Below are 26445 nucleotides of genomic sequence, written 5' to 3'. Positions count from 1 at the left end.
ACTATGCTAGAATATTCTCTTTACACCACATTTCCTTTTAGCTATCTCCGAAATTATATTTCTAAAAAACATAATCCATCCCAACTTCATCCAAGAAAAAAGAAAAAAAAGGTATGCAATCAGCAAAGAAACAAAAACAAAATAGGTTTATCTATCCTCTAACAAGACTGCACATTTATATGCAGGCCAAACAATCCAGCAAAAGTAATGGTCACAAATGTTGAGAGAAACTAGAACACTGCTGGTTGCTATCAATGGACACCTTTTTCTTCATTTGATTTTCTTGATCCCAAGAAAATATATGTGCGCCCTAAAAACCGTTAGCTGGAGTTTTTCTGTATGACAAATCAAAAACAAAAATTAAATAGACACTACATACCAGCTTCACTCCGTGCAACTACCACTCCAAGCTCGTTTTCCGCTGTGCTTAACAGGTAACTGGATTGAGTGTCTCCCATGGATATCTATATATGAAGTCAAGGAGCAATTTCTTTGTAGTAAAAAATGAGCAGGGCACTACATTCTCTATTCACCACAATGGAAAGGCTGTCCCAAAGGGATTCCTGTTTTGAATACATTGTGGTGTATGTAGAAACTGACCAAATGTGCCAAAGATCCCTCTGCAAATAATTACTATACTATTTTGGGAAATGCCACACACTTACTTGAACATAGTGTGACTACGAGCAGGCTGGAAAGGGGTCGTCACTTTGAAAAATTTTAACAGCTTGAACATTATGTGGGAACTAAGAATCTCTGTTTTTAAGCAAAAGTTTCCATTTCAGTGTATAGAATGTTAACTCGATATAAATTAAGTGAAAAAATAAATTTTTCCATCTCACTTAATGACCAGTTTCTGTTCCAACGACCTGGTTGGTATTTAAAGAGTCATAGTAAAGAGCTGTGCGTGCAGCCTGGATCATGGACAGGTTCACGGACAGTCTGCAGACCCAGATCGAGGAGAATCACTACTCGGAAGATGGAGTCGAGAAAAATGACAGGGAGACGTTGCACTCATGTACAGTGTACAGTTCACCCGTCTGAGGGACGGTCAAAGGTGCGGGCCAATAATAACACAGAACTAAACTCAAAGCAAAACACACCTTTTATCCCGCAGACCCGTCTGGAAGTTTCTTCCTGCATCACCCAATCTCACACTGTGCAGGCGAGATCGGGTGACGTAGATGGGGGAAAAAATGTTTGACGATCTCACTGCCCATGCGTGAGATCATCAATTTTTTCACATTATTGAAAAATCTCCTTCTGCTCACAGGGTATCCGCATAAGAAGCAGCCAAGAGCCTCCCGAGATACATGACGTAGGTATCCCAGGAGGCTTTGTGCTCCCGTTCTGTCAAGGAGAGGTGCTGCACATTTTTTTTTTAAATAAAATAAAATTTTTAGTTTCACAAAAAAGGGTTGTCTATCCTTTTATGTAAAGTAAAAATTTTGCATTGAAGTCCCCTTTAAGCAGGTAAATGAGGAATACCTGTAAATATGACTTTTTACTTGCCTGCTTTCAAGCTTCTTTAGAATGTACAGTGAGCTGTGCAAACTTTAACACCAGCAGAGCCAAATATAGTTGAACCAAGTAGACTAGGTAAAGGTAGCTTGCAGACATTGCATTTTAGACGGAAGTGGAGTATAGCCGTTATTTTGTCCGGCTGTGTTAATACATGGTTAGACCTCCAAAGCATCCTACTGGGTGGCACAGTAGCTCAGAGGTTAGTGGTCTGGCCTTTGCAGCGCTAGGTCCAAAGTTCGAATGTAGGTCTGAGCACTATCTGCATGGAGTTTGCATGTTCTCCCTGCGTTTGCGTGGGTTTCCCCTGGGTACTCCAATTTCCTTCCATATTCCAACAACATGCAGTTAGGTTAGTTGGCTTCCACCCAAAAACGGACCTTAGACTGTGGTAATGACATATGACTATGCTGGGACATTAGATTGTGAGCCCCTTTGGGGATAAGCTGGTGAAATATTTATGGACTTTGTAAAGAGCTGTGTAATATGTTGGCGCTATATAAATACTAGTTAATAATAAAATAATATGCTATTTGGATTTAAACAGACATTTTTTTTCAGTTGAACAAGAAAGTATAATGCTTACAGAAGATTCTGGCCTATTAAGCAAAGTGATAAACAGATAGTTATCCTTTAGGAAATAAAGTTATATAGCTTCTTGCCAATGTATTATTCATATCACTTTTATAAATAAAAAGGATACAACTTTTGCTATGACAATATCTCCTGGCCGAAAAGATTTGTAAACTTCAACCTGGGGGAAATGGTAAAAACAAACGTTAATTTTAAACATTACACAAAGTACTTTAAAATATGTCAAACAAGAACGTAACACAAAGTGTCCGAACTACCTCCATTAGCAGATGAATGTACAAACTGTTAGTTACTGTGTATAAGGCTTGAGTCAATTTTATATTTGTGAGAATATGGACATTTAGAATACTCCAAGAAGTCTAACAGACAAAAGGATTTTTTTAATATGTGGAACTGGCAGATTATTCCAACATATAGACTTTGTCTCCTGCTGCAATGCATGTCAGATTCTGACAATCTTAGACGTCTGTTCGTGTCCATCCTTTTCTGTTATATTATGTTGGATGAAAAGACAACTTACAAAGAACAATGTTTTTCTGATACCATGTTCAAGTATAAAAGAAAAGCTGTGGGGGCGTTGGACACCCTAAAGTAGTCAAATCAAGGACGCTTCTACCCAGGCAACTCTTTCAGGGGTGGTGGTTTAAGGTTAAATTTGTAGTGAAGTAGACTACGTGTCCAAGAAGGAAAGCAACAAAAGCAGAATTATAGATTCAGCTTTATAAAGACTTTTACTAAAAGTCAACGTATTTAGTGGGTTCAAAGGGTCAGAATTTGGTAAAGTTGTACAAAGTGAATTCTGGACTGATAAAATTGGAGACATCCTGAGGGGCAATTTGATGATTGATCGAGATGCTGATTAGGCCTGGGTGGAGTTTTAAGGTAATTTTTTTCAGAAGAAACAATCATACAAATATTTCCAATACTTTAGCAAAGTACAGACATTCAATTACCTTGTCTTTTTCTGTTGCTCTGATATCTTCCCTTCTACAAAGTGAAAAAAAGTGCTAAGTATTTTATTACATAATTATTTACCTAAAGCCTACCTACACTAAGTGCAACACCCTTTAAAAAAAAAAAATACTGCCCCAATCAATGGGAGCGCAAAGCCTCCCGGGATACCCATGTCACTCATCCTGGGAGGCTCTTGTGTGCTCCTTCTGCGCATGCCAAGCATCTCAGGCATGCGCAGAAGGAGCCATTTTGTGAAAAGAGATACATTTGCCAATCTCATGCATGCGCAGTGAGATTGACAAGTCTTTTTTCCATCCTACGTCACCCGACCCAGGTGCAAGATCGGGTGACGTAGGTTGAAGAACCAGAAAGAAGACGCAAAGATGGTGGCGCCCCTAGCTCGGAGATGGATGTCGGGACGACACGGGACCCGATGGAAAACACCTCCAGACCGAGATAGGTAAGGATGTATTTTTAGGCAATAAGGCTTTATTTTTTTGCATAGAACATGCTTACACAAGTCCTGCTGCTTCTACATTGTTCAGCCACAACTTAGAAAATGTCCTGGGCCAGTCTTATTCCAGCTATGGAGTTTGCAGAGAGGCCCAGGACCTAGCTGTGATGTCTAGATCATAAAAATGACAAAGGAGAATTACTAATCCTTTGGCAGAAAAACAATTACCCCTCTTTGTCTGGAGGTGAGCTTTAATTACAGAAATTCCATATACCTTTACAGTCCGGATGTATAATAATGTCTGATACCCTATAAAGAAGAATGCATGCATGGAAAAATAATACATACATTACAATAAAGGCAGTTGTTAATGTATAACTGATGAGCAAGGTTCAATTCATTGACAATTTTGGATACTGTTGTTTTCTTTGCAAGGACACAAGTTTAGGAAAATTATGAGTGCTGTCTATTAAATTAATACAGTCTGATCCTTAACATTTATTGATCATTTTTTGCAAATAATATATGGCTTGCATGTAATAAATTTGAGTGTTTTATCTAATGGAAACATAGATTTCATAAACATTTGTGCAAATATTACTTTGCTTTTACTAAAGGTCCTTCTGTTTCCAGAAAATATAGAAATTACATTACAATCTACTGTCAGCCCCGAGTTTTGGATTTCAATGCAAGTACAGAGAATTACAACTCTTCAAGCATATATAGTTAAATTCCACTTAGTGAGAGAGCACGTAAGGATCTGCAATACAGTTTGCAAGTATATTTGCAACTTATGTAGCTTGTCCTCAATAGGATGTTTCTTTTAGAAAACTGTGACTTACCTGATTGTGCCTTTAAAGGTGTTTTTGAGGGGTCTTGTGCCAATGTACATTATCTGAACTTTACCAAATCTTGGGTTTATGCTCATTACCTAGATATATAGGGAAACAAATTTTAGAGCAATATGAAGTGTCTTTTTAACATTCTGAATCTTATACAGAATAGGCATCATTAAATGTTTGTATGCATTGTGATTGCAATATGGTTTCCCAAACTATTGCATTCCTGATCTCACACAAAGGCATTCTCAACTTCAATGCCTTTCTACAAGCATTAGCATTGTGTTATGGAAAACATCAGTTCAGGGATGCAACATACATACATGAACAATTTTGCCAATATAGGTGATTTGTAGCGTGTTCTCACAAAGTTGTATTACATTGACCTTGCTTTTATTAAAGCTATGTTTACTGTTGCAATTCCTTACCTTACATGTGACAGTGCAGCCCACCTCTGGCAGAAGAAGTGAATCTGTGTCCCGCACTACACATAACACAGGCATCTGAAGAGTAAAGATAGGGAACAATTAAAGGAGAAACAATGATATGAATACTGAACCAATGGGTGCTCTTACATGTGTTCTTATCTTGCTTGCATTTGTGATCACCATCGTACAGTTCTCAGCCCCCTTTATTTTCCTAAGTTGCAGGTGTTGCACAAGTATTCTGTATCCAAACAAACCCTCAAAATGTATGTAGGTAAATATGTCACTATACAAGGCTGGGCTGTGCAGTGCTGCCTGTTGGAGGCTGCTTATTGGTTTAAAAGTCAGACCTGCATTTTTGCAGCAAACTTTAAAGTGTATTGCACTGTGGGGAGTAGTGGAAAAGGTGTGGTGGGGTGCTATTCACAGTAACTCACATACACTGATTGCACTAGTGCACAAGAGGAGTGCCATACCACTATACATATATGTAAACGGGCCCTATGTCACGGAAACACGATTTTATGTTTTCCTTGCTCGATTAAAACAAAATCCATGCTAAATCATACTTACCAAACCGTTGTCACTTGTCTTAACAACGTAACCAGCGAGTGAGGCAAAGATGTAGCCATGCTTGCAGTAAGTCCCAAATCCTGGTGCACAATCCTCCAGACTAGACAGCCTCTCACCTAAAACGAAGGGAAAAAATTCCTTACAGAAATTGCATGTTTTTAAAAAAAAAAAATTGGTCTCCCACTAAAATGTGCATCAGCTCCTATTGGTAGCTCTTTGTGCAATTAGTTTTCTCTTACTGTTGAGTCTGCAAATTAAAGGAATGGTGGTGGCCAACATGCTGTACTGCTCCTACTTTGGGAGCAGAGTTGTTACTATCATTTAGGCTCTGCATGTTTTCATGACAGTGGAAAACGAAGATGTTGCGGGGGGCTATCAACATTATCACTTTAGACTTGCAAGCCTGTAGCTTGTCGGTCAGAACTGGGCCAAACCTTATCTTGTCTATTGGGTTATGGAACAGCACGGCTTCTGCTGCTGAGACCCTCCAACTGGAAAGGAGAAGGGGTGAAGGATTTGGCTCTGTCGCTGAATGTAAAGGTAATTTTGGTTTATTTTAGTAGACTTGTATATAACACAGTAACTGGAATTGGTGATTGTGCAGATTAGAGTTTCTGAAACAGGATTATGTGGAACGCTAGGTCTCCCCCAGAGGTTGCCATAGGCTCCCTGATCAGCAGTTTGGGCATTTCTTACATTGCAGCAATGTAAGAGGAATTCTTCCGACTGATCACCATGCTAATATACTGTGATCTGTGGATATAGTAATTATAGAAGGGTTTCAAGCCTTTAAGAAGGGTTTCAAGGTCTTATACAGGAATAAATAAGTCAAAAAGCAACTATATTCAGCCGCATTCTACTTATTTCAAATCAAAAGATCATGCTAACGGGTATGTATAGAATAATATTAATATTTCCCAGTGGTATGGGATGTGATGATTCTGTATTATGCATTGTAATGAGATGAAGAATAAAGAGGTAGAAATAAAGTTTTTTGCTAATCTTTGTTACACATTATCACTAAATTTCACTAAAGCACTTTTCAAATTAGAAGATCAGACAGGCGATGTCCCATCTGCAATATTCTCTCCTGTCTGATTGCTTCAGATTTCTGGAAACAAAGCTGAGCTGCGCGTGTGCAGCATTGGTTGCCAGGTTATCTGGCATTCCCAGGTTTCCCTGCAAATGGGATGCACGTCTGCATGGGAGTTGCATCATCCCGGCCAATCAAGTTGGCCAAAGATTGCAAAGAAAGAAGACAATGGCGGCGCCCTTCCAGGGAATGGGGCAGGCGAATTACACCTCCACTTTCGGATCAAACTCATGCCAGTGTTTTATGTTAGCTTTGATTGGGTGGAGAAAGGTTACACTGTCAGGTTTTTGTAATCTGTTGATTTCCCTTCACTTCCTGTCAGGAAGGAATGTTGTGAGATAATTTTCCAATGGAGTAGAATACACCAGGAGAAGCATCACATCACAGGAAGTGAGGGAACATCTCCCCTATGGGGTCACAGACAAAAAACACATAGTGCAGGATACAATTGAGGATTAATTATCCTTAATATAATGCCATGGGTGGGCATCAGGAATGTCTTTATTTCTATGCTGGTCTCAGAGACATCTGTTCCTCCATACCTTGTTGTAACATCACAGACAGGAAGTGAGGGAAAATCTCCCCTATGGGGTCACAGACAAAACACATAGTGCAGAATACAACTGAGGATTAATTATCCTTAATATAATGCCATCGTTGGGCATCAGAAATATTTTTATTTATTTGCTGGTCCCATTGACATCTGATCCTCCATACCTTACTGTAACATCACAGACAGGAAGTGGGGGGAAATCACCCCTATGTGGACACAGAGTTAAAATTCTGACAGAAATGATACCATTACAAATAATGAATTATTTTCAAATATTAGACTTGGCTATCACTATCTGAGATCGTTCCCAGTAAAATCTAAGTTGTGCAGGTCATTATTTAATAACAAAATAGAGAAATACTATAACAACTGCACCAGACTGCTAGTTTTGTGGTACACAGCTCTACCAGTTAAGCCTGTCATGGGGTTATAGCTAGCTCTATACACCTCACACTGTTTGCAGGCAATAGAATGGCGCAAACTCCAGCACGTGCAATGAAAGCGAATCCTGTGCAACACTCACCAGGAACACACCACTTCACCGAAGCCATTGCTACCACGTGACGCACGGCACGCTGCGGTCCGTGCTCCGAAAGGGTAGCGCCGTACCACGTGATACTGCTAAGAGCAGCTCATCATTGGCTGCGAAAAAACGTCACTAAGAAGGAGTCTTTAGCGCCCATCTTTGATATGGGCAACCTTTTTGTACCTGAAAAAAATTGAGTAATACAGCTGAGTAGTTATGAGTACAGCCCCAGCACATATTTGAATATAGAATATAGTATTTCTTGTGTTGTAGCCACAATTGTAAACATGAAGTTAAATAAAGAACACTTTATGTGCAGAAATTACACAGCAACAACTTACCAGTAACAGAATCACTAAGATAGCACTTACCTACAACTATGGCGTTGCTCACCGTCTAGCCAAACCGGTCCATTCAGGAAAATTTCAGCAAGTGTGACAGTGACAACATGGAGCAGCTGAGCACCCCATAAACAATCTTGTTGTCACAAGCAACAGGATCTCAAATGTTACATGGCTCAGACGCAGGTAATGAAGCAAATTACTTCGGGGCCCCTTGACTGAAGCTAAAGTAATTAAACATAGCATGATGGCAAACCTTAAACTTTTATAAGAAGCCATGTATTGTAATAATTTAAAATAAAGAGTCAAATATTAACACTCCTCAATAGGCCCAGATGGGACTGCTTTATTCTAAGCTACCCATATACAGCCTATATATATGATCGGATCTAGAATTTTTTATGTATCAGTGCAACAACTATGTACTGGAAGAACAATGAACTTCAATATTTACCTGTTGTGGTAAGTAAACAAAGAAGCATGTGCAAATTCTGCTTTATTTCCCCCGCCATGGCAGCAGCTATGAATCACAGCTTAGCAGTCTTGTATGTTCACATAAGGGTGGTTGGAATATGCTTCTATGGACAACCACAAATAGAACATATAGGTCTCATCATAGACTATTAAGGAAAAAAAAACACAGGGTGGAAGCTCAAAGGCACAGCCTGTCATTTAGGGTGCCAGTGAACGTTGGGACCTGGACAATTGCCCAATTACTCTGCTCTTCAAGACCTGCCCTGGGTTTTAAATTAGATACCATTATGTGCCAGCTATATAAGGGCCAGGGTTATTGGACAATAATCAGTTTTATGGGAATGCACAATAAGCAATTTGTGCTTCTCAGGCCAATTTAGGTGACACCAATGATCTTTTTGGCTATCTGTAAAGGGAACATTCTCCTGATTGGCCAGCAATTTAAAAGCCATTCTTCCTACTGACCACCACACTAATGTACTGTGAGCTGTGGATATTGTAATTATAGAAGGGGTTCCCTAAGACCTGAAAGTTCTTTTAAGGTTTCCCTATATTAAAAAGGTCAAGAAACATGGATTTAAAGGACCGGGATAAATGAGAACCATCAGAGACATCATTTGCAAAGCGCACACCTATGTATGAGCTGTTCTTGTTAAAAGTCCAGACAAAACGTTTTTTTGATTGATGGACAGAGCAGATAATGATTGCAACACACGTCAGGTTGTTACCACTTTCTAAGTGAATATCACCCTCATTTCTGGCCCTTGACATTTTACCAGGCAGGAAGTTAGGGGAACTCTCCAACAACAGCATAACAAAAGTTATTTTGGTAGAGTAAGGAATGGCTGGACCCTTGCCAGATTTTTATTTTCTGTCTGTGTCCCCCACAAAAAATCAACTCCATCCTTACCTGTAGTGCTGCACATTCTTTTCTCCTGTACTGAAGAAGCGTAGGCCAATTTCACAGCACACAGAACTTACCAGTGTGCATTAGAAGCTGCAGTCGCTACATGGCTCTTAGCTAGAGAATATCCAGCATATTATTGCACTTTCCTACTCAGGCTTACAGTGCCTGGCCTGCCCAATTCTTTCACTGGATTTCAGTTCTTCTAATCATGGAAGCTCATAATATTACATAGGCATTTCTTAAGGAGGTCTGCTGTTATCAGAAAGCCATGTGCAGTCTGTTCCAGTCATGGTCTGACTGCATTGAATAAAGTCACACAGACCCAAACACGACATCACCAAGTTTAAAATTAGGTATGAAAACAGACATTTGATACACAGATTTTGAGTATGTTGAAAGGGGAAAGGAAGTAATGGTCGGCATGGATAACCCACTGCTCCAAAGAGACTTTGCCAGATCTTTACTATTTATTGCTCATAGCCTCTCAGGTCATGAATTTGGTCTGGTCAGATGGTATTTTCTTCTTTTACCCATCATCTCTTATTCTCCACTTCTTAGTAAAGTCACAGACATTACCCTTTCTAATGAAAATTCACACAATTTAGAATAAAGACATACTTTCTTTAAATTCTAATTTTTCCTGCTCTCATTATATATCGCAATACATTCTTGACAATTGCTTACCACCTAGATCCTGCACTGCATGTACAGCTCCTCTTCATGTATGGCATCTATTGTTATTTGTATTTTGTTGCTTGAAGTTCTTTTTCAATAAAAAATACTTTTTCAAAACCAAATAAATTACAATGGCATATTAAAAAAAAAACACATGAAACATGATATCATTGCACATCACTTCTTTATTGAAATGATCTTAAATAATGAACATCTCTATAAGGGACAAACAACCGTCATAAAATAAGTGCGAGAAAAGGGGTGCACCTTACACTTTACAGTCAAAGCTCAGAAACTTCTATCTAGCAGCAGAGACAGAAATCTGTGAGGGACAATGCACGCTACAAATAATCAGCACTGTGATGCCCTGCAATATAAAGGTGACTAGAAGGGAATCCTGGGAAACTGCAAATACAAGCCACATGGAAATTGCTACAGCGTGATTTCAAGTAGCCCCTTGACACTGATCTCTTTCCCTCTCTGGAATGTCTTAATGTTATAACAAGATTCTTGTCCTAATGTCACATCGTACTTTGATAACTGACCTATTTGCATTAGCTTAAGTACTAACTGTTACAGTGACATACTAGAACAATTTAACACCCATGAGGAGCTAGACTGTACTGGAAATAAAGGACCGCACAAAGGCAACCTGTGGCTTTCCAGCCACTAAACAATGCTCAGTAGGAAAATGAGAAGCCAAGATAACACAGATTTGAGTGCAGAACTAGAGCACAGCTGGACCTTTGCTCTAGAAAGCAAGCTATGTTATTGGATCAAAATTATTATTAAATATCCTCTATGGACAGCAGTTCCTGTTTGGCTTATTTTAGTCATATTAATCCTAAAACACTATCGAATAACTCATCAGTCATGAAAAGATCAGTCATGTACAATACACTGCAGCAAGTGTAGAATTGCATGGGTGCCATTTCAGTGAATGTAAAGTGGTAATTGGTTCGTGCAAAAACTTTAAAACCGTTACCAAAATGTAAAGTATGTGATTGATTAAAAGAAATGTGTAAACAATATTTGTAAAATGAATAAATGTTTGGTCACGCACACATACACAGGTCTGTGCATCAAGACTGCACAAAGGGCAACAAGTAAAGTGCAACAGCCAAAAACCACCAACGGGATTCCTGAATGTTATATGTGTCTGCACTTTCCACTTTATTACTGCCCTTTAGGCAGCTTACCGGAATATACCTATAACTAATACCGGTAGAGCAAAAAAGATTTACCATGTGTCAATAGGTGATGTGTTTTTTTGGTCAACATTCTAGCTAGTCTCATTACAAATGAGGAGAGAAGAACACACTAAAGAGATGCATTATGGAAGATGATTAAAGAGACAAGTGGATGGGTGGCTGCCTAGATGTAAGGTTTCCAATACAGCTGCATTTCAGAATCCCTAGCTGTCATGTGTCTAGATACAAAAGTAAACTAAGGGATGGAAGCCGATGTTTTTTCCAGGAAGAACTCTTTACTTCTTCACTTTTCCTTGGGCAGCCACTGCCTCCATGGCTTTGCGCACGGTCTCTTCATCTCCAAGGAACTGCATTGGCTTGATGGGCTTCAAGTTCTTGTCAAGCTCATACACAATGGGGATACCAGTGGGCAGATTAAGCTCCATGATTTCTTCGTCTGACATATCTGCAGGAGGTACATGTTAATTAATACCAATTATAAAAACATTTCAGACAAGAATGAGAAAGCTTAACTGTCTAACATGAACATAAAATTAAAAATTGCATCGTGTTACCCAACCACTCCTATTGACTACATGTTAGATCTTCGCTACTGATATACTGATGTCTATAATGCAAAAGTTGAAAGAAAAAAAAAATGAAAAGCCTATTACTTTTCCTGGTTTGTAACAATTATTGAATGAATACGCTGCCAATGCACTGCAAGTGTTAAGATTGGGTCAATCTACCCTAAAAGGTTATCTTATTTTATTCTGAATAGTTTGCCCTAATCATCATCTTTACTTTTTAGACCTCCTGCATCCCAGATATTCTATTCAAAAGTACACATATATAAAGTACACTGGGCTGTGCATGCAAATATTAGTGTAGGATGCCAGAGGAGGCTTCCAGGATTGAATGAACTCAAGCGTGCATGCACAGAAATCATTCTGGTCTGGCCAGTCAAGATGGCTGAAGATCGGACACACAGAAGAGGACCGTATCAAGATGCCTATTTATTGCAGAAGGGATACTGCCTGCTGCTTGTTCTGCCTGATAACAGTTATTATTTTTAAGGTTCATCTTCACTTTAAATATATAATATATAATATAGCAGCTATAAGGATTTCACCAGTGCAATAGGGGGAGCAAGACCTTTGGGGCATGGGGAACACGGCTATACCAGTTCTAGCTGATAATGCCTCCAGGGTATATGAACAAGCAAAAATGTCCCTCATCCCAGTCATAGATTGCAGAAACCAAAAGCTTTCTATATGTGAAACATATTATATGGTTTACATAGGGGCACGGAAGCGAATAAATGCTACACAAACATCCTCTCTGTATGTCTTAGTCAGACACATTTTCTACTTTCGGAGATGCTTGGGAAATCTCTGAGCTAAGCAATTTTGTGGATTAGTTTAAAACAACAAAAGCTCATTCTCTCTGTTTGATCTTCAGGAAAGGACAGCCATCCTCTTGATCAGCCATATAAAACATGACTTGTTCAGCTTATAAATGCCAGGGTTGTACGTACTTTCCAGGTGCTTGACGATTCCTCTAAGGCTGTTGCCATGGGCAACAATAAGAACCCTTTTCCCTTCTTTGATCTGTGGAACGATTTCATCATTCCAGAATGGCAGAGCTCTAGCAATGGTGTCTTTCAGACTTTCACAGCTTGGGAGCTGGTCTTCTGTGAGGTCACCGTAACGGCGATCCTGGACAGAGAGGGGGAAAAAAAAAAAACATACATGTGAACAAATAATACCAGAGAAGCACAAACTCAACACAGAACATTTGAAAGCTGATAAAATATTCATGAGATTTCTTAATAAATAATACTATGGGAAAACTATGAAAGGAAAAATGCACATGCAAATCATACACTTAATCTGGAGTCACTGGACTGCAGTAATTTAATACTTTGCATTTTAATGAAAATAGGTTAACGTGAAAGGGCAGATTCTGCCAAAGAAAAGCAACAGGTGCACATTTAATTAAATAGAAATCCATTGTGTTCTTGACAACGAGAGGATTGTCTAGAAACTTACCATGTCTTATGGTGTAGTATCCTCGCTAGCCAGAACAAGGATATATCTCTTTGGTGCTCTCCTACTAGCAAGCAGAATTCTGCAATGTTCTGAACCAGCAAAGAGTTAACTCCAATTGAGAAAGTGATTGGTGACATAGCCAAAGGCAGAATCACCGAGGTGCACCAATGTCAGAACCACCTGTGTGACACGAGCCTAAGGTTAGCCACCAAACCTGACCGTTTTAATCAGCTAATTTGGAGACTTGGCATTGATGATAAACCTCTCAATCATACAGTGAACATCAGTTTTATTCACATATTGGGCCTGGTTTATTAAAGCTCTCCAAGGCTGGGGAGGATACACTTTCATCAGTGAACCTGGGTGATCCTGCAAACCTGGAATGTATTTCTACAAAATCATTTGCTATTAGCAAATGTTTTGAGAATCCTGAAGCAGATCCATTCCAGGTTTGCCGTAGCATCACTGCACCACCCAGCATCACTGATGAAAGGAGAGCTTTAACAAATCAGGTTAAATGAGTAGATATAAACACAAATGCTGTTAACTCAGAGGTTTTTCACTTATCACATCCACTATCTAAATGTGGCGATCTTATGTTACCTATGTAAACCCAGATTATCTGCAGAAAATCTCTCATATAACCTTTGCTTTGTTAGCTTAATGGAAAGGAAGACTGCATCTCAGCGAGAAGATAGTTTAATTGATATTGAATTTATTTAATTTTGTGTGAAGCCTGCACAGTAAATAGTCACAATAAAAAAAACTGTGTATTAATATATTTACCACTAGAAGTTATTAATAATAATTACCAGTATTTATATAGCGTCAACATATTACACAGCACTGTACATTAAATAGTGGTTGCAAATGACAGACAGAGACAGGAGCTGGGGAGAACCCTGCCCCTAAGAGCTTACAATTTAGGAGGTGGGAGATGGAATGGTGGGCATATAGTGAGGGTTTTAAGAGACAGAAGACAAGTAGGCAAGTTTGAAAAGATGGGGTTAGTGCTTTTTTAAATGAGCAGAAACGTGGAGTAAGCCGAATAGGACGAGGAAGACCATTCCAGAGAGTCGGTGCAGCTCTAGAAGAGTCTTGGAGTCGTGCGTGTTGAGGTAATGAGTAGGGAAATTATAAATTGTTATGTGCTGCAATACACTCATGCAATTATTGGAGATTACAAACTTCTACTAACAGGCAGCCCTGCATTGGTCCAGTTGCAGTAAATAGCACCAGCCTACACACCAGAAACTGGGAAATACAAGGAGCGCAATTGCAGCAACCTCCAAATCCTGCTGTGAATCCTTAATGCCAGGTTGTTCTGCTGGGCAGCATTACTATGTGGTAGAGACAAAGCTTGGATGACCCCTTCTATACATCCATACTGGGCCATGATAGTGATGGGCTAATAAGCACTGGCATTTTAAAAATGACAGCATTTTTATCTTCGTATTATTGCTTTAAAGGCTCACTTTTTTCTAGTAGAGCAAAGATATCTAAAAGTGTCCTTGGAAAGAACATTAGACATTGCAATAAGTAATGTGCCATTGATTTCTAACCACCGAGCATGGACAGCTAATGCAAATATTAAACACTTAACATTGATTTACTGTTACCTTACCTTCCTGGCCTTTTCCCGTGTCCTTCACTGGATGCTAAAAACTCCAAAACAACCCAACAGCAATGCTAGCCAGATCTAACATGAAGGGTAAAACAAACATAAACTACCTTGGAGATTATGCTGTAATAATCATGATCCGCATCCATGGTTGGTGGTGGAATATCATAAGATCGTCTCCAGACCTTAACCTGTGCCTCTCCATGCTTAGCAGCTGTCTCTGCTTTGTTCAAGCCAGTCAGTCCACCGTAATGCCTCTCGTTCAACCTCCAGGTTCTGATGACCTTCAACCACATCTGGTCAGTGGCATCAAGGGCCAGCCATAAGGTGCGAATAGCCCTCTTCAGGACAGATGTGTAGCAAATGTCAAACTGGTATCCTGCATCTGCAAAGACGAAGAAGAAAGAAATCATGAGCTGGACATAATAAAAGTCCACCTAAAACAAACGACAGTGCTAAATAGATATCATATCATTCATTTATGTGTTTTCAATTATATAGCTGGATATAAAAAGTATGCACAAGAATAACAGCAAATTAATGTGTCTGGGAAAGGGGGATTGGCACTGATGTGAAGCAGGAAGCTGGCTTTATGTAAGATTCTATTTGCCAGGAAGCAGTGAAATATTAATTATGGAAGAAGTTGGTTTTTATATTAAGACTTCATATATGCTAACTGAATACAAAGAGGCAATACAGGTTGTTGCCTAATTGCTTGCAACACACATTTCCTACATATTGCAATTAAAACTAGATGCAGAACAATGATAAGTGAGAATGATGATACCAACACTGCTCACTCCGGACATGTAAGGCCAATCAACGGAACAAGTTTTGTTTTTAGGTTTAGGGGCACAACTGCATAACTAAGCATTTTCTTTGCTGTTGTACAAAGCTGTGGGAAGGGGTAAATATAGATAACATGTTTTTGCTTGCATGAGCAGAGCATAGGTGTGCTTTAATTATGTATGAGCCCTTTCACATGTAAATGCAAGCAGTGCACATATTGAAGGGAACAATTGGGACTAAAAAGTGAGCAGTTTTCTACTACCAGTGTCCTGGATACTGACTTCTCCATAGGTGCTTCTGGGATCATTATTAGCGGCAGATATATAACATTCTGGGGATATAATGTATCTGCTGAAAGGTTGTAATTATCAACCAGATCGTCATTTAAAGCTTGCTTTCAGGTAAAATATTTTTTTCATATGCTTTTATTCTTTAAAAGGTCCATAGATTAATATTTACCAGCATTTCCCACATATTTTGGTCATGTTGATTATATATATATATATATATATATATATATATATATATATATATATATACACACACCATATGGCCACCATGTATCTGGCGAATGTAGCAACTGGGAAGTGTCTAAAGTACGGGAAGCTGCCGGCAAATGTTCCAACAAGAGCTCTCCATAGTGCTGAAATGGGGCTTTTCCCCTCCTTACGGTTTCTGCTTTTTAAGGATTACATGAAAAACCAGAAAGCAAATCCTTGGTATGCTACGTAAAAAAAGACATTTTTAAATTGTTTTCCCCTGCTTTTTGGCTTAAATTACATCTTCCTCAATCCCCTTTTACTGCACTCAACCATCCGAGCTAAATGTTTTTTTTTTTTGCAGTCTTCAGTCCAGTTTTGTGTCGTCTTCCTTATGGTGGAGGGTTATTAACAAACAGTATTTATATAGCATCAACATATTACTAAGCACTATGTATTAATTAGAGGCAAAATAACGGACAGATACAGAAGGAGGAGAGGACCTTGCTCAGCAGAGCTTACAATCTAAGAGGGGGAAGTAGAACACAATGGGCCTTAATTATTAAAGCTCTCCAAGGCTGGAGGGGATACACTTTCATCAGTGAATCTAGGTAATTCAGCAAACCTGGAATAGGTTTCTTAAAGTCATTTGCTATTTGTTAGCAAATGTTTTCATTCCTGGACCAGATCCATTCCAGCTTTTTTGCAAAAACATAGCTTCACTGATGATCTCCAATCTTGGAGATCTTTAAAAAAGGGGGATATGGACCGGTGAGTGAGTAATGAAGGTTGGTCCTGAATGCTACAGAAAGCAATTCTACATAAAGCTATGGCATTGTTCTCTGCGGCATTTTCCTACAGGTTAAACTGATGACACAACCATCGGGGCAGATGCATTGAACCCTGGATGATGTCGGGGGACTACTGTACAAATGCTAGATTTTAGCCAGGATCATAATTGTGACAATGTCTTTGTTGAAAGACCACTGTACATGTACTAAATTTTAAAAATGATGCAAAATAAAAAAAGAAAGTTTGATTTATATTTGGGATTTTCTGTCTATGTTCTAACACTGCCATGGCAGAAGGAATATTCACGATGAACGCTTCTGTGCATTTCTAATCCCACTGCTGGTTGGGAAGGGGGTGGGAAGGTAATAATGCAGAGAAAATCATTCATTCGGGCCAAGGTCACAGATTTCCTATGTTTTACTACACAATTGCTTATGTATCAAAATGCTCAGTAAATACAAAACAAGAATTTGGGTGTTGTGATCATTCAATGGCTCAATGAATGCCAAATTGATTATAGAAGACAGGGAGAGAATGTATGTGAATTGACATTTTGAGAATGTGAGCAATATTGGAAATAATAGATTAAAAAGAATTGTAAAACATAGTAACATTAAAAGCTTTTGACTTTTTTGTAAAAGGAGTTTGTAGTAGCCATTAGTATTTGATATTTTGCACAGATATTCTTGTTGTATTCTGATGTTCTTGTTCTTCTGTACAGCACTGGAAACCTGAATGGGTTAATCTGGTTGATATGGGCAATAGGAACCGTTATCAAGAACGTCATGTTGAACGTTCCGCCTCTTCTCCATCTGTGTCTGAACATGCACACCGCTAGATATTGGTTCACATGGATCAGTATTTAGCTGTGCACATTTCTTATTCTGCAGCCTAAAGACCACACAAATCGCCATTAAAATATAAAATACAGCTGGTAATTCCAACCTAAATCCAATACCCAAAGATCGTTCCAGACAAAAATTACTGTTATTATTTCTATGCTACAGGCTGATCAACATCTATCAAATATATGAATGGATTGAATGGACATTTCAGCTGATTACTTTGGTTTTCCAAGAGAAAAAGATCATATTGGGAAATAGGGAATTTGCCATGAGAATGAAACAATTGTTATGCATATTACAAGCTTTTTGTATCATCTATTCTAAATGTAGATTGTAAATGTAAGTGGCCAACCTTACTTAGATATTGATATAAAAGACGATGTTCAAGCTGATTGAGAATTTACTTTACCCAGAAATCCATGACCTGTTTTTTAATGCAGTTGAACATTTAACACACACACATTATATATATATATATATATATATATATATATATATATATATACACACACATACATACACACATATACACACACACACACACATATATATATATATATATATATATATATATATATATACACACACCTCAATTCAATCCTGGCTTTTGGCCACAAAACTGCTCCCTTATGGCCTGATTGAGACTTGGATTGTTACAGCCAGCTACATCGGCATCGGAATATGCAAACAAAGTGGGGTATTTGAATAGGTTAGGGATTAGGTAAGCCCCATGAAAGTTTTTTTTTTTTTTTTGGCCTGTGACCCATTGGGGAAACACCCCTTTCATTTCTCATCTCTTTTTCTATCCCAAAAATTCCCACAGGATAGGAATTATCCCTTAGGCAGAATGTTACCTACTGGAAGATTTCCCTTTTAATTGATGTGACAACTCAGAATTTCCAACAAAAGGTCAAAAGGACCAATAGGGATAGTGGGTTTCCTAGATAACAAAAAATAGACAAGGATTGCAACTCTTTTATATACAGCGGAGGTGGGCAAACTCCGGCCTTTGGGCCAGATACGGCCTAGCCAGTATTCCAGTCCGGCCTAATGCCCCCCTAGTTATTTATTGTTGGATCCGGCCTAATTGAATTGTTGCGTTATCACGTGTTCCCGCACAGTAACCCCAATTACTAAGCCTAAAGAGCAGAAGCAACGCACGGCTACCAGTCTCCGGAAGGTTGACCCGAACATCGTGTCTTCAACCCTTAATGGACTGACAAATTATTCTTCATCCAATGCGGCAACAAAGCCCTGTGTTTAGTGTGCAACGACACCAAGAGCACTTTCAAGCCGTGGAATCTCAAGAGGCATTTCGATGCCAAGCACAGATACTACACCGCCGATGAGCGGAAGGCTGAGGCTGCTCGCTTGCAGTCATGGAAAAAACCTTTTCTTGTACACCTTGTTTCTTCTGGCCTAGTGCGCCTTCCTGACCTCCTTAAATGGCCTAGTAGTCCAAAAAGTTTGCTGACCCCTGATATACAGTATCTAAAACTAACTAGATGAAACATAATTATATAAGTATATATGAACACACATATATATATATATATATATATATATATATTATACACATATATATTATATATACACACACATACACACATATAAAAACGCCTGTGTCTGTATTCGTCTGTCATTTGCAACCTCTATTTAATGTACAGCTCTGTGTAATATATAAATCCTGTTTATTAACAATATTAATATATAAGACACACAGTATTTATATATACACTTAGAAAGCCATTCAAAATACAAGTTGCCCTTTGTGAGGGTTGGGAAGGCCAAAAATCCTATTTTGCCATAATCCAAGATAAAATTGAGAATGTTTTCTCCTACATTTCAGGTTAACCAACATTCAGCACTGTAAGTTGTTTTGACTATTGTAGGGCAAAGGCTCAAAAACCACAAAGCCACAAAACAAGACAAAGGTCAAACATCCTTCTAATAGCATACACTGCACTCTCCATACTTTCTATACATATCACGATTTAACAAGAACACAGAAGTAGAATTAGGAAAGCTACCATTGGGAGACAGCTCTTATCAGTAATGCTAATAATAACCCTGTCCGTGAATGGCTGGGCATTAGATGTCACATCAGGGCCCCTAACATTTGCCTTTGGGTATCTCTGGGGCCTGCTTACTGCAGTATTCACATTAGGACGACACGTTGCTGCTTTGGCCACAGAATATTCATTTTTCTTGGTGATTCATTCTGAATCAAGAAGGCTGCTGGAAATTCTGCAGTGAGCAAGCTATGGAAATGACTCAGTACTTTCAAGGGATGAATAGAAGACACTCGTAACCTGAAGAAATAGGAAAGGAAGGTCTCATGATGCAATTTTCAGAAAGGGGAAGGGCTGGGAATCCAAGTGACAAAATGAGCTTAAACTGGGCTAAAAAATTAAGGAAATGATCCCAGAGACCTGGGAAAGACATTTAATAAAAAGGAATATTAATCTCACAAGATGCAAAGAAAAAAAAATGTGGGTGCTATTCTATAAAGCATGATTGAGATATATTGATGTCCAATCTTCTCTATGCATCAGATCTGCAGGAAATGATAACCGTATTGCTTCTCATCAAACAAGCAGATCTAAATTGTGTGAACCTTCTCATCAATTATCCAATCATGCAGATGAATTACATCAGTGTTCCTTAACTATGGTTCCTCCAGAGGTTTCTGGGGCTTCCTTGAGCAATTTGCACCTCTCAGGTCAGTTTAAGTGACACCAATGATCTTTTTGGCTATCTTTAGGAGTGACATTCATCCCAATGGCCAGCAATGTAAGAGGAATTCTTCCCACTGACCACCACACTAATGTACTGTGAGCTGTGGGTATAATATTTATAAAAGGGGTTCCATAAAACCTAAAAGTTATTTCAAGAGTTCTCCCACATTGAAAATACATTTGCTTTTAACACAATATTCTATTTGATTCACATTCCTATATCCTCAATTGGCATCATGAAAAAGATACTTTGTTTCAAAATGAAACAGTTGTTCTATCTGAGCCAATAACATTTAAAAATGATGGTCACATGACTAAAGCAATAAATTAAATCTTGGAGCTTATAATAAAAATCACTCAGGGCATGGCTCAGCTTATGGAGGTCATCCACCTAAAGCCAAGGGAATGCAGTCATCTAATTTTTGAATGGGGGCAAATGAGGAAATTCAGATGCATATTTAAAAAACACCTTTTTTTCAGGTGATACATGAATGCAATTGGAAATGGAGTGTCAGAAAAGCGTGGATTCCATGATTCTCATTCGCATTGCTACAGGGAATTGTGATTGTTACATTAAATGCCGGAAACACTAATAAAACAGATTTTTATAGGCGATCATTTTTCTTTATGAGCATCAGTCAAGGCATTTGAATATAAAATGGAAAATTTACAAGTATGGATATGGAGAATAGGAGCAGCTATGTCCAGTGTTTGTTAGTTTTGTGGTTTTGGTATTGTAGGAGACTGGAGAGTATTATTCTATTCATTGGTGTCATGGCTACATGATCACACATGAAATGCATGCAAGAATATAAAATATAGCCAAATCACATACTATGATAAATATATAAAAATAATAATGTAATGTAAGTATATATATAAATAATAATGGACTGTGCAATATAAATTATATATTAATTACCAAGATGAATGTAGCTGGAAGCACCCAGGTGTCATCTATCACCCTAGAATGGCATACATTACCTTTCAGAGCCTGACCGCCTCTCTTGGCTTCCTCCACTCCAGTCTCACTGAGGTCAGCATCAAACCAGCCGCAGAAGCGGTTCTCCTGGTTCCAGGTGCTCTCCCCATGACGGATAAGGACGATCTTGTAAGCTGCCATCTCTTCTCTGGCTGTCACACTGCAAAAGTCAGCGAAAGCAACGCATGCGCATATCCACCAAAACTATGGATCGTGACGACAATGCCAAGATCCGCCCAAGTTTGCACTGCGCAGAATCGGCAGCTATTAGAGTCATTGGAGTTTCGGAAACATAAGGACGTTTTGATATTATGGAACTATTATTCAAAGCAGAGCAACACCCATATTAGAAATAACTGCTTCTGGTACGGCACTTTTTTCCGCTTAAAACCTGTTTCACGGTGCTTCCCTGTATGTGGATGAATTGGGAGAAGATGCCCGTAACAAAGATGGCCGTTCGAGTTTCACTCAACGTCATGGCGTTTAAGCCTCGCCCTCAAGGGTGTTACCCGCTGGCTCACGTAGCTCACGTCCTGAGACGAGGGCGACGTGACCTTCAAAAGGAGCTTGCTGCGCGCGCCTACCATTGGGGGGAAGTGTACAGTGCAGCTGTGTGTGAGGTGAATGAGATGGGGAGAGGAATTCTCAGTGAGTCACCTCATTCTGTAAATGATGCTATGTAGGAAAGTGTGAATAATGAGTACAGGATAGTAAACGTGCTCTGGGGGGTATATATATATTAGTGTATGTGTGGGCCAAGTAAAAAAAACTGAAATAAGGTGACATTCTATAAAGTCCCACTTTGTTTCTGTGGCAGCCACTAAGAAGGGTGGAGAGCTTGACCTACACTGACAGTAATTTCCCATAATGGCAGGGCTCATAAGAAGTGACCTAAGTTTCCACACCAGTCGCTCAGTGTTGTGGACTGAGTTACACTTTCTCATGGAATATTGAAAATAATTTATTTTATATGTTAGAATAAAGTGCATTCAATAAAAGGAAGGGCAATGAATGAGACATCTGTGATACAGTAATTCTACCACTAGGTGGTGCATGAGGCAATGTTACCCACCTGGCTGACCTGTGATACAGTAATTCTACCACTAGGTGGTGCATAAGGCACCATTACCCATCTGGCTGACTTGTGATACAGTAATCATACGGGCAGGTAGGGCACGAGGCAAAGCTACCAACCTGACTGCCCCATAATACAGTTATTCTACCCCTCCTACTGGCTGCCCCATGATACAGATCTCCGACCCCAAGTAACCATGAAGTTGCCCCTTCCTTGGCAGCTGTGCGGTACAATATTTCTAGCTCAGGCATAAGCCCCCCATTTCCAGCTGCTGTATAATACAGTAATTCCACCCCCAGGTAGGGTATGGGATCATTTACCCCCTTCTAATGTCAGCTGATCTATGACGCAATAATCGTACCCCTATCTGACCCATGAGACACAGCTACCCCACCTCCTGGTTGTTTAGTGTATTGAACAGTGAGCTGGTGGAGTTAGGTTATGCAAAAAGATAGAAAAGAAAAATAGAGGTGGTGTCAAGCCTCCAAATGTATGGCGTATCACTACATGTGTATGTAGTTTAATATGAAGTTCATAGATTCAGCAAGTGTCTGTTCAGGTACACCCACTTCCTATGTTACATGCAATATGGATATCACAGCTCAGAGGGTTGCAGAATTTTTCACATTGACCTCTATGACTTCCTGTGATGTAGAATATACAACATTCACTTTTCCCCACTGTAATGTGTGCAGAGGACAGCAGCAAGTCATACATTATATGTTGTATATCAGCTGCCTTCCTCCCTGGGGGCAGTCAGGTTCAGCTGCATGCGTAAAGGGGTACACAGGGCTGTCACACCCCTCTTTTCTCTTGTTCATATACTACACAACAATGATGTATGTATTGTGGTGCAGAGCAGGTGTGCTGCAGGCCCTTGTAGTTGTGCATTGGAGTGTAATTCTTATGGGACCGCTAGACAAATTAATCAAAGTATGTGATCGGGGACACAACTAAGCAACTACTGAAGGTATGTTATGATTTTCTAACATGGTCACTTCAAAGTACAATTCTATAATGGGCAGCAATGGGGGCAATTTACCAGTGCAACATCTCCAAAATCCACCCCTACCTGTCCCCTGAGACCACCAAACTCCTTGTACATGCTCTTATCATCTCTCATCTGGACTCTGGTATTCCACTAACCCCACTCTCTACAATCTATTATGAACGCAGACTCATTCATCCTTCCCACCTACCTACTTGATACACATCCTTCCCACCACTCCTCTTCTGGTGCATCTCTTTGTAGATCTTTTCATTGGCTTCGATTTCACCTGAGAATGAAATTCAAGTTCCTGTGCTTTCACTTCAAAACCCTCCACAGTTTTTGTCTTGTAAAAAAATACTCCCCTAGCCGCTCTCTTTGCTCCTCCAATGACCTACTAATGACTTCCTCACTCATAACCTCATCACACGCACGGCTCCAAGACTTGTCCCCGACTCTCTGGAATGGTCTTCCTCATCCTGTTCGGCTTGTTCCTACTTTCTGCTCATGTAAAAGAGCACTTAAAACCCAACGCTTCAACCTAATCGCTTCTGTCTCCTACTACCCTTACTACTTCCCATCACTCCATATCCCCCCTCCAATTGTGTATTACTTCCCGCACCTCTTAGATTGTAAGCTCTTTGGAACAGGGTCCTGTTGGAGCTATATAAATACTGTTTATTATTATTAATAATAATATTTTTTTTCTTTGAGATGTGGCCCTCCTCTATCTCTCTTCAGTGCTCATACATCATTGACGTTCTTGCAGCAGTGTACTGTGGGCCCAGATTGGTCTGTGAGGCCCTGGACAAAAAGGAAATGGGTTGAATGATACCGGGAGTGTACAAATTGTGAACACCATGGAGGGCAGTGCTGGAGCAAAGAGAAGGTGAAGTTTTCTGTCAATTTTCTTTTTTTTGGAAAGTTTAAAACCCAACTGAGCCCAAAATTGAACAAGGTAATTTCTATTAGCAATCAGTTTATTAAGTGATTATGGCTGCAACTCTTCTATAAAACTTCAACCAACAGCAAACCTCCAAAAGCAATACGTGAAGTTTGAGAACCGTGCCATGATCTGCCACAGCCATGGGGTTTCCAATGTCTCTTATTTACTTGAATCGGAGAGGCTGTGACTATGGTTGAGCAAATAGGATAGAACAATGCAGTTCATTGTGGGTCTGAAGTGGCTCCTAAATAGCAGTTTTTTGCTTTCTGAGCCCTCCTCATCCCATAATATTTTTTCTTAATGTGGTATCTGACAAAGTGTTTATGCCATCAATCTGTAAAGTGGCTGCTGGTGATGTACACTATTTTTGTCTAAACACCAAAAGGCAGCAGAGCAGCTGCAACATCACTTTTCTACCTGTACCATGTCCCATGATTCTTTCCATTGTATATCAGGGATGTTGGTGTTTACAATTGTAGTCTCTGTACAGCACAATGGGATGGCTACAAATGAAGACGTTCTGGGAACTAATTAAACCTGCATGAGGAAGGAATGTATTATTAGGATAGAAAACATATGTTTTTAATATAAAAAGGGTACATTATTAGTGTTAATAAGCATAAACTATTGATTGTGCTTACTTATTCTTTGTGGCTGCCACAATCAAACACATACATGTAGATAGAAATCCTGGGCAATTAAGGAACATAAACAGCCTTGGTGAGCTCCTAAGAGAGCTGTGACAGCCGAAAAGTCATTTCTCCTATTGGTTTCTTAACAACCAACTCGGTAGGGTTGTCCAGTTTGCAGAGAACATATGCTGATATGTAGGAGCAGCCTTGTTACATAATAGTTGCTTGGAAGATGTTCTTTAATTGTCAACTTTGTTTCATCTATTCAGTCTACTTGATAAATGAAACCTGAAATCTATCTACTCGATAGATGAAACCTTTGTAGATAGTAGACCTGAACGCCAGTAAAGGGACATAGACATATGTGGGAAGCACAGAATGGCACCAAAAACAGTGAACAACATGTAAATGTGGCAACACTGAATCAAATCTGAATGCTTTAATGCAGAAGTGCAGTACATGGGCAGTTAGCTCATGTACATTTATGTGGATCAATAATGTACATGCATTAATGTGTGTTTATAAGGTAGCTCAGTGGTTAGCACTCCGGCTTTTGCAGCGCTGGGTCCCGGGTTTGAATATCAGCCAGGGCACTATCTGCATTGAGTTTGCAGGCTCTCCCCGTGTCTGCGTGGGTTTCCCCTGGGTACTGTGGTTTCCTCCCACATCCCAAAAACATACAGTTAGGTTAATTGGCATCCCTTAAAATTGACCTTAGACTGCATTAAAGACAAATGACTATGGTGGGACATTAGATTGTAAACCCCTTCAGGGGACAGTTAGTGACATGACTATGGATTTTGTAAGGTAAAGCCAGTAATATATCTGTGCCATATAAATACTGTGTAGTAATAATAATAATAAAGTAGCCTATTTATTTTTATTCAGTTCAATGCACCTAACATGCGATGCATTATGTGTTGTGGAAAGCTGCAATGCACATGTGTTGCCTTAGTTTGTGAAGTGTCATTGAAAATAAATAGAATTGCAGCACCTATTAGGTATGTTTTGGCCGCACTAATATCTAATTGAGACCTAAACCTTTTCTTCATTGTCACAGTAACAAGGAGCTGATGATATGGTGAGCTCCCCTTTACAGATTCTATTTAAATCAATCAATGTCCAATCAAATGTTTTATAGCAACTTTGTTTCTTTATAACTATCAGCTTAGTCTTTTTCTCAACCAGGGTTCCCCCAGAAGTTGCTAGGGGTTCCTTTATCCATTATTTGCACCTCTCAGGTCAGTTACCGCTGACACCAATGATCTTTCTGGCTATCTGTAAGGGTGACATTTTTCCCAAGGGCCAGCAATGTAAAGCTACGTACACACTTCCAATTATTATCGTTGGAAAACGAACGACGAACGATCCTGCACGATATATACGAA

At 39.3% G+C, this 26445-nt stretch overlaps 2 protein-coding genes across 2 annotated transcripts; both read right to left on the bottom strand.

Moving 5' to 3' along the window:
* Positions 1–379: 379 nt before the first annotated feature.
* Positions 380–7622, bottom strand: EXOSC1 (exosome component 1; the record flags this gene model as incomplete). Its single annotated transcript, XM_072424391.1, is given in 7 exon segments — positions 380–464; positions 2225–2275; positions 3069–3102; positions 4366–4454; positions 4791–4865; positions 5361–5476; positions 7530–7622. Coding segments are annotated over 7 exon segments (478 nt in total), but the record flags the coding sequence as incomplete, so codon positions are not given.
* A 2474-nt stretch (positions 7623–10096) lies between these two features.
* Positions 10097–21601, bottom strand: PGAM1 (phosphoglycerate mutase 1). The gene is made up of 4 exons (XM_072423859.1): positions 21419–21601; positions 14902–15176; positions 12657–12837; positions 10097–11585 (listed from the first exon to the last, which is right to left on the bottom strand). Exons 1-4 carry the CDS (start codon positions 21555–21557, stop codon positions 11416–11418), a joined length of 765 nt encoding a protein of 254 aa, XP_072279960.1. The 5' UTR covers positions 21558–21601; the 3' UTR covers positions 10097–11415.
* Between the last annotated feature and the right edge of the window lie 4844 nt (positions 21602–26445).

This window comes from Pyxicephalus adspersus, chromosome 10, assembly GCF_032062135.1.
Source record: "Pyxicephalus adspersus chromosome 10, UCB_Pads_2.0, whole genome shotgun sequence".
In the NCBI taxonomy this organism is placed as follows: domain Eukaryota; kingdom Metazoa; phylum Chordata; class Amphibia; order Anura; family Pyxicephalidae; genus Pyxicephalus; species Pyxicephalus adspersus.
The sequence above is the reverse complement of the archived record's forward strand: the minus strand, read 5'-3'. Positions and strand labels throughout refer to the sequence as shown.